General features: G+C 46.4%; 1 protein-coding gene across 4 annotated transcripts in view; it reads right to left on the bottom strand.

Annotated features, from left to right (window-relative positions):
* RPS6KC1 (ribosomal protein S6 kinase C1) overlaps positions 1-12,847 on the bottom strand; it is a 140,058-nt gene that overhangs the window by 57,361 nt on the left and 69,850 nt on the right. For all 4 annotated transcript variants that reach the window (XM_068169595.1, XM_068169596.1, XM_068169598.1 and 1 more), the window contains one exon: positions 3,830-3,922. In XM_068169595.1, coding sequence (XP_068025696.1) covers positions 3,830-3,922 — 93 coding nt within the window. The remainder of the gene's footprint in view (positions 1-3,829; positions 3,923-12,847) is intronic.

Genomic DNA, 12,847 nt, shown 5'->3' with positions numbered 1-12,847 from the left:
CAACTTTTGTAATTAGAAATAGTAATGACAAAAAATCTACTCAGACTCTTCCCACAATAAACACACAATACCTGCAGACACCACCTAGTTAACCTTTGGCACCATGAAGTGAGCAAACACAGAAGCAGAAGTGAAGAAACCTGAATTCCTCAAGCAAAGTGTAGGTCCTCTAGGGCCTATTAAAATAGGCAGATTTATACCACAACCTTTGAAGGCGAGCAGAAGCAGAAGGATGCGAGGCAAGGCAGAGAGGTGGTCATTCTGTGACTTTCCACAGTATTTTAAGGGGTCTAATAATGCTAAGATCTCTCATATTCAGCAGAAAAGGGTCAACACAGCAAAAATTATTCAGGTGACAAGGAAGATGGAAAGGCAGAGAGAGGGAAAGATGGCACGCTGGGAATAAATGAGACTAAAATTAAATGTCTAATCATCTACTGCCTGGGCTAAAATAGTTTGAAAAACCCAGAGTTTCAGGTAGCAACAAGCATTCTGCCTGTGAAAATGAAGCCAATTCAAAACACTTCAAGGGGCTTCAAAAGAAGAACAAAGACTGACATTACTCTAAGGGAAAGCACTGAACCTTTCAGCGTCTGATGGAGTGCAGGTTAACAGCTGGTTTTCTCGAGGCAGCACTGCAGTCAGCAGACACCACTCGGGGCTTCACACAGCAGTGGGAGCACAAGGCTGCAAACCAATCGCCACCATTTTTAAGTCAGTGTGTTTAAACCAGTCTTCTAGAGGATTAGGCCAGACAGCAATAAAAAAATGGTAGTGGCACATTGCTATTCACACATCCATTTTCTGCTGAATCCAAAGCAGCTCCCTCAGAGTTAGAATAGGAGAAGACTATTTTCAGGCAAAACTCTAGGTGATGCTGAGTGCGTTACAGACTTGTGCCCAAAGCATGGCATCTTCCACACTGCACCTGAACATCAGAATCCATTTTCAAGAACACACACTCTATGTCATCCACTTGGCATTTGACCATTTGCAGAGGATACTCCACAACCTCCCTGGAGCATCTGCAAGCAGAGAAGGTGGCGAAGAACAGTGATGGTGAGGAAGGAAGCGAGATGGTGCTCCGACCCAAAAGCACAGGAACAGTCGCCAACACACAGATGTGTGTGCACACTTCTTCATATTCACATGCATTTATCTCTAACCATTGAGCTTAGAGCAGCTTTTCATTTGCCTTACAACTTTATGAAGACTTAAAACTACATGAAAACAGACAGTCCAGAGAAGGGCCACAAGGATGAGCAGAGGGCTGGAGCACCTCTCCTATGAGGACAGACTGAAGGAGTTGGGGCTGTTCAGTTTGGAGAAGAGAAGGCTCTGAGATGACCTCATTGTGGCTTTCCAGTATCTGAAGGGGGCCTACAGGAAGGCTGGGGAAGGACTTCTCAGGATCTCAGGTAGTGATAGGACTAGGGGGAATGGAATGAAGCTGGAGGTGGGGAGATTCAGGCTAGATGTGAGGAGGAAGTTCTTCACTATGAGAGTGGTGAAATCCTGGAATGGGTTGTCCAGGGAGGTGTTTGAGGTCCTGTCCCTGGAGGTGTTTAAGCCCAGGCTGGCTGAGGCTGTGGCCAGCCTGATGTAGTATGGGGTGTCCCTGCCCATGGCAGGGGGGTTGGAACTAGATGATCCTTCTGGTCCCTTCCAACCCTGAATGATACTATGATAATAAGATTAAGTACATAATAAGGAAGATCTGGAAGCAGATATGTAGAATTCAAAGACACCTGGAATAATATTGCTCACTTTTTTTCATACAATAATTAAACATTAACTCTAACCCCTAAGATACTGTTTACACATGAGTACACCAGCTGTATACACAGGGCTGTTACTCCTGGTGCACATCTCCAACACTAAGACCCTATATTATTGTCATCACCAGAGCCCTGATTCTTCTCAGCTCTTCCTCAAAGACCTGGACACATTCATCTCTCCCCTGGGACATTTAGCAGAGCTGTGCCCAGAGAGCTAGGAGATTTGACAACACCAAGAGTGCTTCATTCTCACCAAACATCTTCTCCAGTCATCATTCATTGATCTTATATCAAAAAAAAGCAAAACCAAGCAAGCTATTCTTGGTTCATATGCAACACTTCTGTAGCTTCACACTGTCAGACTAATTCACAAAGTCACAGTATCACCACGGTTGGAAGAGACCTCGAAGATCATCGAGTCCAACCTGTCACCACAGACCTCATGACTAGACCATGGCACCAAGTGCCACATCCAATCCCCTCTTGAACACCTCCAGAGATGGGGACTCCACCACCTCCCTGGGAAGAACATTCCAATGGCTAACAACGCTCTCTGGGAAGAACTTTCTCCTCACCTCCAGCCTAAACTTCCCCTGGCGCAGCTTGAGACGGTGTCCTCTTGTTCTGGTGCTGGTTGCTAAAGAGAAGAGACCAACCCCTTCCTGGCTACAACCACAACTCTATGCCTACTGTCTTCATTTGGTGGATACTAATTTAGTTAGTGCCTACTAATCCAACAGAGAGGTGATCTTTCCAGCTTGGCTCTCTGATGCATATACAGCATGGAACACAAGCTGGGCTGCCCAGGGAGGTGGCGGAGTCACCATCACTGGAGGTGTTTAGGAAGAGCCTGGATGGGGTTCTTGGTGCCATGGTTTAGTTGATTAGATGGTGTTGGGTGATAGGTTGGACTCGATGATCTCAGAGGTCTCTTCCAACCTGGTTAATCCTATTCTACCCTATTCTATTCTTCCTAAATTCTGTACTTAAAACTGAGGGAAGAAGATACAATGAATACAAAGTCAGAGCTGAGACAACCTAGTATGCTATAAAACCAACCATAAAACCTAATGCATATAGCCCTCCGAGGAGAAGTTATCAACTTATGCACATAATTACAACAAAACAGGCAAAGAAAACAAAAAATCATTCCCTATAGGTAGGTTCAGTACAACAAGTAAAAGAAACAGAGACATGCAGACCCTAAGAGACTAGCTACAGGTTTTCTGATGCATGTTAGAAATGCATGACTTGTCCACGCATCAGTACCCCATGCACAATCCAGGAACTACATAAAGAACTATCAAAAGGCACAAGGGAACTGGCACAGCAAAAAGGAAATGAGCCTTTACTGTCTGCATTAGCCACTGCCACACTGCTGAATAATACATCATCCTAAAAGTATTTGGTAAGGTGATAACTAATCAGCACTATCAAAACACTGCAGCAGTTCTTCCAGGCTCTTAACGACGCTTGCAAAAAAACCCCCGTATGGTTCTCGACCGTTCACAGAGGAGTGTCACCCTGGGATTTTGGAAGGTATTGTTTGCACTAATTAAAACAAAAATAATAATCAATAAGTAAAAGAAAAGCTTGGCTTCATTACTGAATCTCTGCCTTGGTGGGGAGTGTCATTTCCACGCTCTCAGGGAAGGCGAACGGCCGTGTGCCTCCCCAGCCCCCATTTCAAGTGACAGCTCGACAGTCGGAATCTCTACCCTTCTGTATTTCAAACATCCCCCAGATTATTCAACTCATCCTTTACCCCAGTATTGTGACTGTGACTTTTGTTTCTGAAAAACAGGCCTTGTTCTATTGAATGCTACCAAACATGTACCTTCTCCTTTAGCTCAAATATATTTTGCATGACCTTACATGAATTGCTTAGATAAAAGCCTTTTTTTCTTCTACTTTTGTTATTTTAAAGTGCAGATGTATCTGAGTCATTTTCCCCTTTTGTTTCATATCCTTAAGATCCACGGCTTCAAAGACAAAATGTCAGCATGCAGTCGATTTATGACTGAACTCTTGAAGAGACACTGAAGAATTACCTTGTCAATCACCCCAAGGACTCTGAAGGCCTTCAGTTCCTCGGCAGGGCTCCTTAGGTTCCAAGAGGGCCTTGAACTTAGTGATCCTGGAGGCTAATGGAAGATATCAAAGATTATACATCAATCAGGGTGGTACTTGAAGGAAGACTGCCTGCTGAAGCAAATGCCAGGCTGAAGGAAACTAAATTTATCATAAATCAGAGAGAGTGAAGATGAAAGGAGAAGTTTTCTGTTTGTCCTTAGTTGGGGGGGGGGGGAACAAACAACAAAAACCCAACCCCAACACAACACCGCCACACAAAACCAAACTTGCAAGTAAATAAAAATCAAGAGAAAATTGGCAATAAAAACTTTAAAAAGGAAAAAAAAAACCATTCATACATTCTAGGCTTAATGGAAGCTGGTAATCAATTACTCAGTTCTCAGACCATCACAACAATCTATTCAAAGCCTTGCAGGTATTCTGGACATAAAATAATTCAGACATCACTAAGGAGGAGAAAGCATAAAAGAAGCTTTGTAAGCCTGAGGAACATAAAATACAGGACTCTAAACCAGGCTCCCTTGCTCTCTGTTTAAGAAATCCTTCTAAAAAGGCACACAGACAGAATGATTCCTGAAAGTGCCTCAGAAAAAGGTTGCAGCTATGTACCACCAATCCAGAAATTAACACTAACTATTCAAGGAGTTGATATGCAGAGATTTTTCTCCATGCTACCTTTTGTAGTTTCTCAGGGCAAACTCAAAGCTCAGGTGTCAGAGGAGGGGAACAACGTTTCAAGTGGAAGCCTTCTGGGACCAAAATCAACCTCTTAAGCACCAGATACACATCTGGCACATTAACAAACATTTTCAGAGCATTTCCAGTTGCCAGCTGAGAGAATTCATTAGATCTTTCTCCATAGACTCAACGTGCAGCTTCCACGAGAACCACAGACCTGGATCTCTTCTTCACAAAGAAGGCAGATTTATTTGCAGAACTGTTGAACACCAAACTCTTTTCAAGCATAGCCTGGCCTCCTCGATGATCTTTGAGGTCTCTTCCAACCTTGGTGATACTGTGATACAATACACTTTTGTTGCACAGAGGTAGAGGAAGGTGAAACTCACTGGTTTTTAGGCTTCTAAGAGGAAAAAGCCATTCATCTAATATGTCAGCATTCTGACAAATGTTTAACAAACACAGCACAAAGGAAAACTGCTGGGAAGCAATTATGATGTGGATTAAATGTCTCAGTAACAGGCAAAATCAAGATATCTTCCCTCACCATCAGAAACTTCCAGGAAAAACTGAAGATTCTGAACTAGGTTAATTTCCTGTGCTCCTTTCACTCATGTTTTAGAATAGAATAAACCAGGTTGGACGAGACCTTCAAGATCATCACGTCCAACCTATCATCCAACACCACCTAATCAACTAACCCATGCAACCAAGCACCCTGTCAAGTCTTCTCCTGAATGCCTCCAGTGATGGCGACTCCACCACCTCCCCAGGCAGTCCATTCCAATGGGCAATCACTCTCTCTGTGTAGAACTTCCTGTTCCCTTCAGCATCCTTGTTGTGCTACTGCCAAAGGCCAGAGCACCTCCTTGAAGCTTTCACAAATATTGGTTCCCCTTCAGGCTGCCAGTCAACTACCTTCTCACATTCTCAATTCTTTCCCCAGGGCTGGAAGAGATCTCAAAGATCATCAAGTCCAACCTGTCACCACAGACCTCATGACTAGATCACAGCACCAAGTGCCACATCCAATCCCCTCTTGAACACCTCCAGGGATGGGGACTCCACCACCTCCCTGGGCAGCACATTCCAATGGCAAATGACACTCTCAATGAAGAACTTTCTCCTCACCTCCAGCCTAAACTTCCCCTGGTGCAGCTTGAGACTGTGTCCTCTTGTTCTGGTGCTGCTTGCCTGGGAGAAGAGACCAACCCCCACCTGGCTACAAGCACCTTTCAGGTAGTTGTAGAGAGCAATGAGGTTTCCCCTGAGCCTCCTCTTCTCCAGGCTAAACAATCCCAGCTCCCTCAGCCTCTCCTCACAGGGCTGTGCTCAAGGCCTCTCCCCAGCCTTGTTGCCCTTCTCTGGACACCTTCAAGTGTTTCGATGTCCTTCCTAAACTGAGGGGCCCAGAACTGGACACAGTGCTCAAGGTGTGGCCTAACCAATGCAGAGTACACATGGTCAGAAAGCATGGAGAACAGTGCTCCTTTCCTTTGCGTTCTCCTACTGGGCCTGATGTTTAAAAGCGCTTTGTCATACAGACACTGCCAAGCAAAAGCACAAACAGTGGTTAAGAGAAACACCCCAGATTCTACAAAATTACCAGAGCTTGTAGCAGGAAGAAGAAAAAAACCCTCTACATTATTTTTCTTTCTCTAAACCTAATTTAGAGTCCCCACTCCAGCAAGGTGTTGGAAGGTCAGAGGAGCTCTTTTGTTAGGTTGTGTTTTGAGAGGGGGCACTGTTTCTGCAATAATGAAATATTTGCTTTGAAACAGAGATCTGCTAACACAGTTTATTCACTCTAAGATTTCAGAAGCATTATAAGGAACACATTTAATGAAAGAGTTTTTCCAAATCCTCTAGACTATTATAAAAGATTTCTGCTTCTATCTGCATGCTTTATAAGCATTTTCTGGATAACCAGGCTTTTACAACTCTCTCTTCTGCATAAATATTTCAGCCATGAATTAAGTTCATACATCTCTACAGGACTTAATAGCTAATAATGCTAGAGAATCAGATTTCTGTGCCCATCACATCTGAAGAGCCAAAAACCCAGCACATATCTTTGGGTCCTTCTCTAAAACACAGCCTCAAGCTGCACCAGGGGAGGTTTAGACTGGATGTTAGGAAGAAATTATTCACAGAGAGAGTGATTGCCCATTGGAATGGGCTGCCTGGGGAGGTGGTGGAGTCACCATCATTGGAGGTGTTTAGGAGGAGACTTGATGGGGTGGTTGCATGGTTTAGTTGATTGTGTTGGATGATGGGTTGGACAGGATGATAGCATCATAGTATCAGTCAGGGTTGGAAGGGACCACAAGGATCATCTAGTTCCAACCCCCCTGCCATGGGCAGGGACACCCCACACTACATCAGCCTGCCCAGAGCCTCAGCCAGCCTGGGCTTAAACACCTCCAGGGACAGGGCCCCAACCACCTCCCTGGACAACCCATTCCAGGGCTTCACCACTCTCATGGTAAAGAACTTCCACCTCACCTCCAGCCTGAATCTCCCCACCTCCAGCTTCATTCCATTCCCCCTACTCCTATCACTACCTGAGATCCTGAGAAGTCCCTCCCCAGCCTTCCTGCAGGCCACCTTCAGATACTGGAAGGCCACAATGAGGTCACCTCAGAGCCTTCTCTTCTCCAGACTGAACAGCCCCAACTCCTTCAGTCTGTCCTCACAGGAGAGGTGATCCAGCCCTCTGATCATCCTCCTGGCCCTTCTCTGGACACCTTCCAGCACCTCCACATCCCTCTTGGAATAGGGGCTCCAGAACTGGACACAGTACTCCAGGTGGGGTCTCCCCAGAGCTGAGCAGAGGGGAAAAATCACCTCCCTTGCCCTGCTGGCTACACTTCTCTTGATGCAGCCCAGGATCTGATTGGCTTTGTGGGCTGTAAGTGCACACTGAGAGCTCCTGTTGAGCTTCTCCTCCACCAGCACCCCCAAGTCTCTCTCCTCAGGGCTGCTTTCCAGCCAGTCCCTGCCCAGCCTGCATTTGTGCCTGGGATTGCCTCGACCCAGCTGCAGGACCCTGCCCTTGGTCTTGTTGAACCTCATGAGGTTGGCTTGTGCCCACCTCTCCAGCCTGTCCAGGTCCCTCTGGATGGCCTCCCATCCCTCCAGCATGTCTGCTGATCTTGAAGGACTCTTCCAACCTGCTTTATTCTATTCTAATCAGGACACAGTCAGTAATGCTGTGTACATACACTGGATTTCATGTATGCACTTTACAGTCACTTCATACCTCAAAACAATTTACAACCATACCCACATTTTCACAGCTCCCAGTAGCTTCTCCATTTTTATTGGTTTCAGGTTAGTTTTGACTCTTTATAGTACTTGGGTTTCACTGCTGCAAAGCCTGATAGTAGAGCTCAGTGATGGGTAAGCATCACATTCTGTTGTGAAGCAAACTCTAAATACCCAATTCCCAGAACTACAGCAATTAAGCATTCTATGAATCTGCCTACTCCTCTGGATAGAGTCAAGATCCAGGCTCAGCAGCTAGCTAGCAGTAAGAAAAAATAACTAGAAAGCAGAGCTCTCATTAAAAATAGAGGAGAGAAAAAATAAAAACAAATACAGGAATGAGGGTAATAAAAAGGCCAAAGCTCCATTTGCCTTTAGAAATAAGGCATTTATATCCTCAAGGAAGTAGCAGGCTCTCTGACGGTTCAAACAGCACAGTACCCAGGTACCCCAAGATCTTCTCTCCTGTGGCTAGGATCTATGTGTTTCAAAACCACTTCCAGATTACACTCTGTTTTGCACAGCTGGAGTTACCTGACTTACCAGCTCCCTTCCCACCCCTACCTCTTGGCTATCGTGTTCTAAGTATAAAAAGATGATACTGATCATGATACTGGCCTCAGCAAAGACTCAGCAGCTTGTGACCATCACTTGCCTTCAGAAGATTTCTAGTTTTGCAAGCTATACAAAGAGATATGGCAAGAACTCTTGCCTCAGATTTGGAAGCACTGCCAGTGGTTAGAAGAGCAGGGGGAGAAAAAGAAGTAGAACATGAATAGAATAGAATAGAATAGAATAGAATAGAATAGAATAGAATAGAATAGAATAGAATAGAATAGAATAGAATAGAATAGAATAGAATAGAATAGAATAGAATAGAATAGAATAGAACAGAACAGAACAGAACAGAACAGAACAGAACAGAATAGAATAGACCAGACCAGACGAGACCTTCAAGATCATCGTGTCCAACCTATCATCCAACACCACCTAATCAACTAACCCATGGCACCAAGCACCCCATCAAGTTTCCTCCTGAACACCTCCAGTGATGGTGACTCCACCACCTCTCCGGGCAGCCCATTCCAACGGGCAATCACTCTCTCTGTGTAGAACTTCTTCCTAACATCCAGCCTAAACCTCCCCCAGCACAGCCTGAGACTGTGTCCTCTTGTTCTGGTGCTGGTTGCCTCAGAGAAGAGACCAACCCCCACCTGGCTACAACCTCCCTTAAGGCAGTTGTAGAGAGCAATAAGGTCTCCCCTGAGTCTCCTCTTCTCCAGGCTAAGCAACCCCACCTCCCTCAGCCTCTCCTCACAGGGCTGTGCTCCAAACCCCTCCCCAGCTTTGTTGCCATTCTCTGGACTCGTTCCAGCAAGTCAACCTCCTTCCTAAACTGAGAGGCCCAGAACTGGACACAGGACTCAAGGTTTGGCCTAACCAGTGCAGTGTACAGGGGCAGAATGACCTCCCTGCTCCTGCTGGCCACACTGTTCCTGATCCAGGCCAGGATGCCATTGGCCCTCTTGGCTGCCTGGGCACACTGCAGGCTCACGTTCAGACTACTGTCAACCAGTACCCCCAGGTCCCTCTCTGCCTGGCTGCTCTCCAGCCACTCTGACCCCAGCCTGTAGCTCTGCATGGTGTTGATGTGGCCAATGTGTAGAACCTGGCACTTGGATGTGTTCAATCTCCTGCCCTTGGACTCTGCCCATCTGTCCACCCTGTTGAGGTCCCTCTGCAAAGCCTCTCTACCCTCCAGAAGATCAACTCCTGCCCCCAGCTGGAGCTGTCATCCACAAATTTACTGATGATGGACTCAATGCCCTCATCACACAACCTCATTTAAGGCAAGAGCACTATCCATAGCCCAGCGACACAAACACCATTTGAGGGAAATTATTTTACAGCTGATGCTGCTACCTTTGACCAAGAGTAATAAAGAGCAGTCTCATTAACACCAATGCAGAGCTGCTCATCAAATTGTGATCCCTCCTCACCATCCAGAGGTCAGTATCTGGTGACTTCAGTACCTATCAGTACCTATCCTACCTGTAGGATGGCCAGACAGTTGCAGCAAGATGTCTTGTTTTGAAGCAGATACTACTGGCCTAGGGTGCGAAGCTCCACACCATGGATGTGAAAGGTCTTCCAGTTCCCCTGGTCAGGCAGAAAACCCTGGTCCCCTCCTCACAATGCACCAAGAGAAAACCACACTGCATCTCTGCATGCCTCTGAACCAGACAGAGCTGTGGCCTACTTCAGAAGGCTCCTGATGATCACCAGTGGGGGACTGTATCTTTCCTGATGCTGGGACACATCTTGGATGTGTTCTTCAAAGCCTTGAGAGCAAATTTCTTATTCTATGTCAAATTAACATCTCACAGAACTAGAGCAGTGCATTTTCTTGGCATTTCATGTAACCTACACTCGTTTCATAAGAATCTGGATGATAGGTTGGACACAATGATCTTGAGGGTCTTTTCCAACCTGGTTAATTCCTTTCCCTTTCCCTTCCTTTCCCCTTTCCCCTTTCCTTTCCCCCTTTCCTTTCCCCCTTTCCTTTCCCCCTTTCCTTTCCCCTTTCCTTTCCCTCTCCCCTTTCCTTTCCCTCTCCCCTTTCCTTTCCCTCTCCCCTTTCCTTTCCCTTTCCCCTTTCCTTTCCCCTTTCCCTTTTCCTTTCCCCTTTCCCTTTTCCTTCCCCCTTTCCCCTTTCCTTCCCCCTTTCCCCTTTCCTTTCCCTTTCCCCTTTCCTTTCCCTTTCCCCTTTCCTCTCCCTTTCCCTTCCCTTCCCTTCCCTTCCATTTCCTCCCCTTCCCATTCCCTTCCCCTTCCCCTCCCTTCCCTTTCTTGGAAGTAAAATATCTTATGAAAATCACAAAGAATGAAGGACTGCTCATCCTGTTTGGGCATCAGGCTTGCATGTGCCTCTTGCTACTAAATTGCTTTCAAAACAAAGCAAAACAAATAATTGCCACTTTAAAAGGCAGCAGTTTTGACAGTGGTGCTAAAAGACACAATTCTGAACATACAAAAAAAAAAGTGTAAGTAGAATCAGAAATGATTTCAAATAGTAAAACAGAAAAGCAGGCAACCAGCACCAGAACAAGAGGACACAGTCTCAAACTGTGCCAGGGGAAGTTTAGGCTGGAGGTGAGAGAAAGTTCTTCCCAGAGAGAGTTGTTAGCCACTGGAATGTGCTGCCCAGGGAGGTGGTGGAGTCACCATCCCTGGAGGTGTTCAAGAGAGGATTGGACGTGGCACTTGGTGCCATGGTTTAGTAGTCAGGAGGTGTTGGGTGACAGGTTGGACTTGATGATCTCTGAGGTCTTTTCCAACCTTATTGATTCTATGAAAATACCAACAGAGTTAAAATAGATCCACAGTCTGCACATGTAGCTGAGCTCAGCCTTACAGCTGACAGCTACAGAAGACTGCAGCTTTCTGATGGTCAGTCCAGTGTGATTCACAGGCTGCTGCTGCAGCTTCCACTCAGGCTTGGAGGTGGCTCTCCAGAGGTGCTACTTATAAAGGAGCAGAAGAGAAATTACAGCTTAAGAACCTGCCAACTGGCCTGCTGCTGTTACACAGCATTCTTCATCAAGAAGTCCCTTGAGACTGCCATGCTGTGCCAGAGGAGGAAGGGAAAGACAGCATTTGCTGCAGCTTGTATTTCCAGAATGTCTACATGCCTGTTTACAGCCTCCAGAAGCAGTCTCCACATCTCCTACAGTGGCAGCAACACTTCTCTCTCTGTTTACAAGACCCTGCCAATTGAGTTCCCAGTTCATGGTCAGTCACAGTAGCATCAGTTCCCTGTGCCTATTCAGCTTTAAGAAGTCTTCTATCCACCCTGAAGCCCTCATTCCCTAACCTTTTTTTAACAGTACCAAGGGTTCTCCAAATGCCTCCACTTACACTCCTCTCTTCACCACTCAGACTTGCTAGCAGCAAGGTGGTTGCTAAGTATGCTATCCTTGAGGGCTACACTGTTGGCTTTTTGCTCAGGTAAGAAAATTAACAATTTTCTTTTCTTCTGCTATTGTCCTTTGTTTGGTTTCCAGGGCATCAAAGATATTTTTAACTTCTCAGCTCTGAAATGCCAGGCCTTTCTCTCTGGGGAAATGTGGCCTCAGAAAAGGCAAGGGTCTGTCTCACTCCTTTCTGCCCCAGGCCCCCAGAAAAAAATGCCACCATGCCTCACCTTCACATGGAGAGCGGCCAGGTAGAGAGGGACCTGGGGGTGCTGGTCGATGGTAGGCTGAACATGAGCCTGCAGTGTGCCCAGGCAGCCAAGAGGGCCAATGGCATCCTGGCCTGCATCAAGAACAGTGTGGCCAGCAGGAGCAGGGAGGTCATCCTGCCTCTGCACACTGCACTGGTTAGGCCAAACCTTGAGTCCGGTGTCCAGTTCTGGGCCCCTCAGTTTAGGAAGGAGGTTGACTTGCTGGAACGAGTCCAGAGAAGGGCAACAAAGCTGGGGAGGGGTTTGGAACACAGCCCTGTGAGGAGAGGCTGAGGGAGCTGGGGTTGCTTAGCCTGGAGAAGAGAAGACTCAGGGGTGACCTTATTGCTCTCTACAACTACCTTAAGGGAGGTTGTAGACAGGCAGAGGTTGGTCTCTTCTCTCAGGCAGCCAGCACCAGAACAAGAGGACACAGTCTCAGGCTGTGCCAGGGGAGGTTTAGGTTGGATGTTAGGAAGAATTTCTACAAAGAGAGAGTGATTGCCCATTGGAATGGGCTGCTTGGGGAGGTGGTGGAGTCACCATCACTGGAGGTGTTCAGGAGGAGACTTGATGGGGTGCTTGGTGCCATGGGTTAGTTGTTTAGGTGGTGTTGGATTGGTTGATGGGTTGGATGCAATGATCTTGAAAGTCTTTTCCAACCTGGGTTTTTATTTGTGATTATTATTATTACTATTATTACTATTATTATTATTATGGCAAATAGGTGGCCTGAGGTTTGTTTGGAGGCTTGAGACCACTGCACATGTCTCAGCACAGCTGGCAGCCCAGAGCTTTTAGATAT

The sequence above is a fragment of the Melanerpes formicivorus genome, unplaced genomic scaffold (genome assembly GCF_026170545.1).
Source record: "Melanerpes formicivorus ecotype bairdi unplaced genomic scaffold, bMelFor1.0.p_v2 SCAF_205, whole genome shotgun sequence".
Taxonomy (NCBI): domain Eukaryota; kingdom Metazoa; phylum Chordata; class Aves; order Piciformes; family Picidae; genus Melanerpes; species Melanerpes formicivorus.
This window is presented reverse-complemented; position numbering and strand designations above follow the sequence as displayed.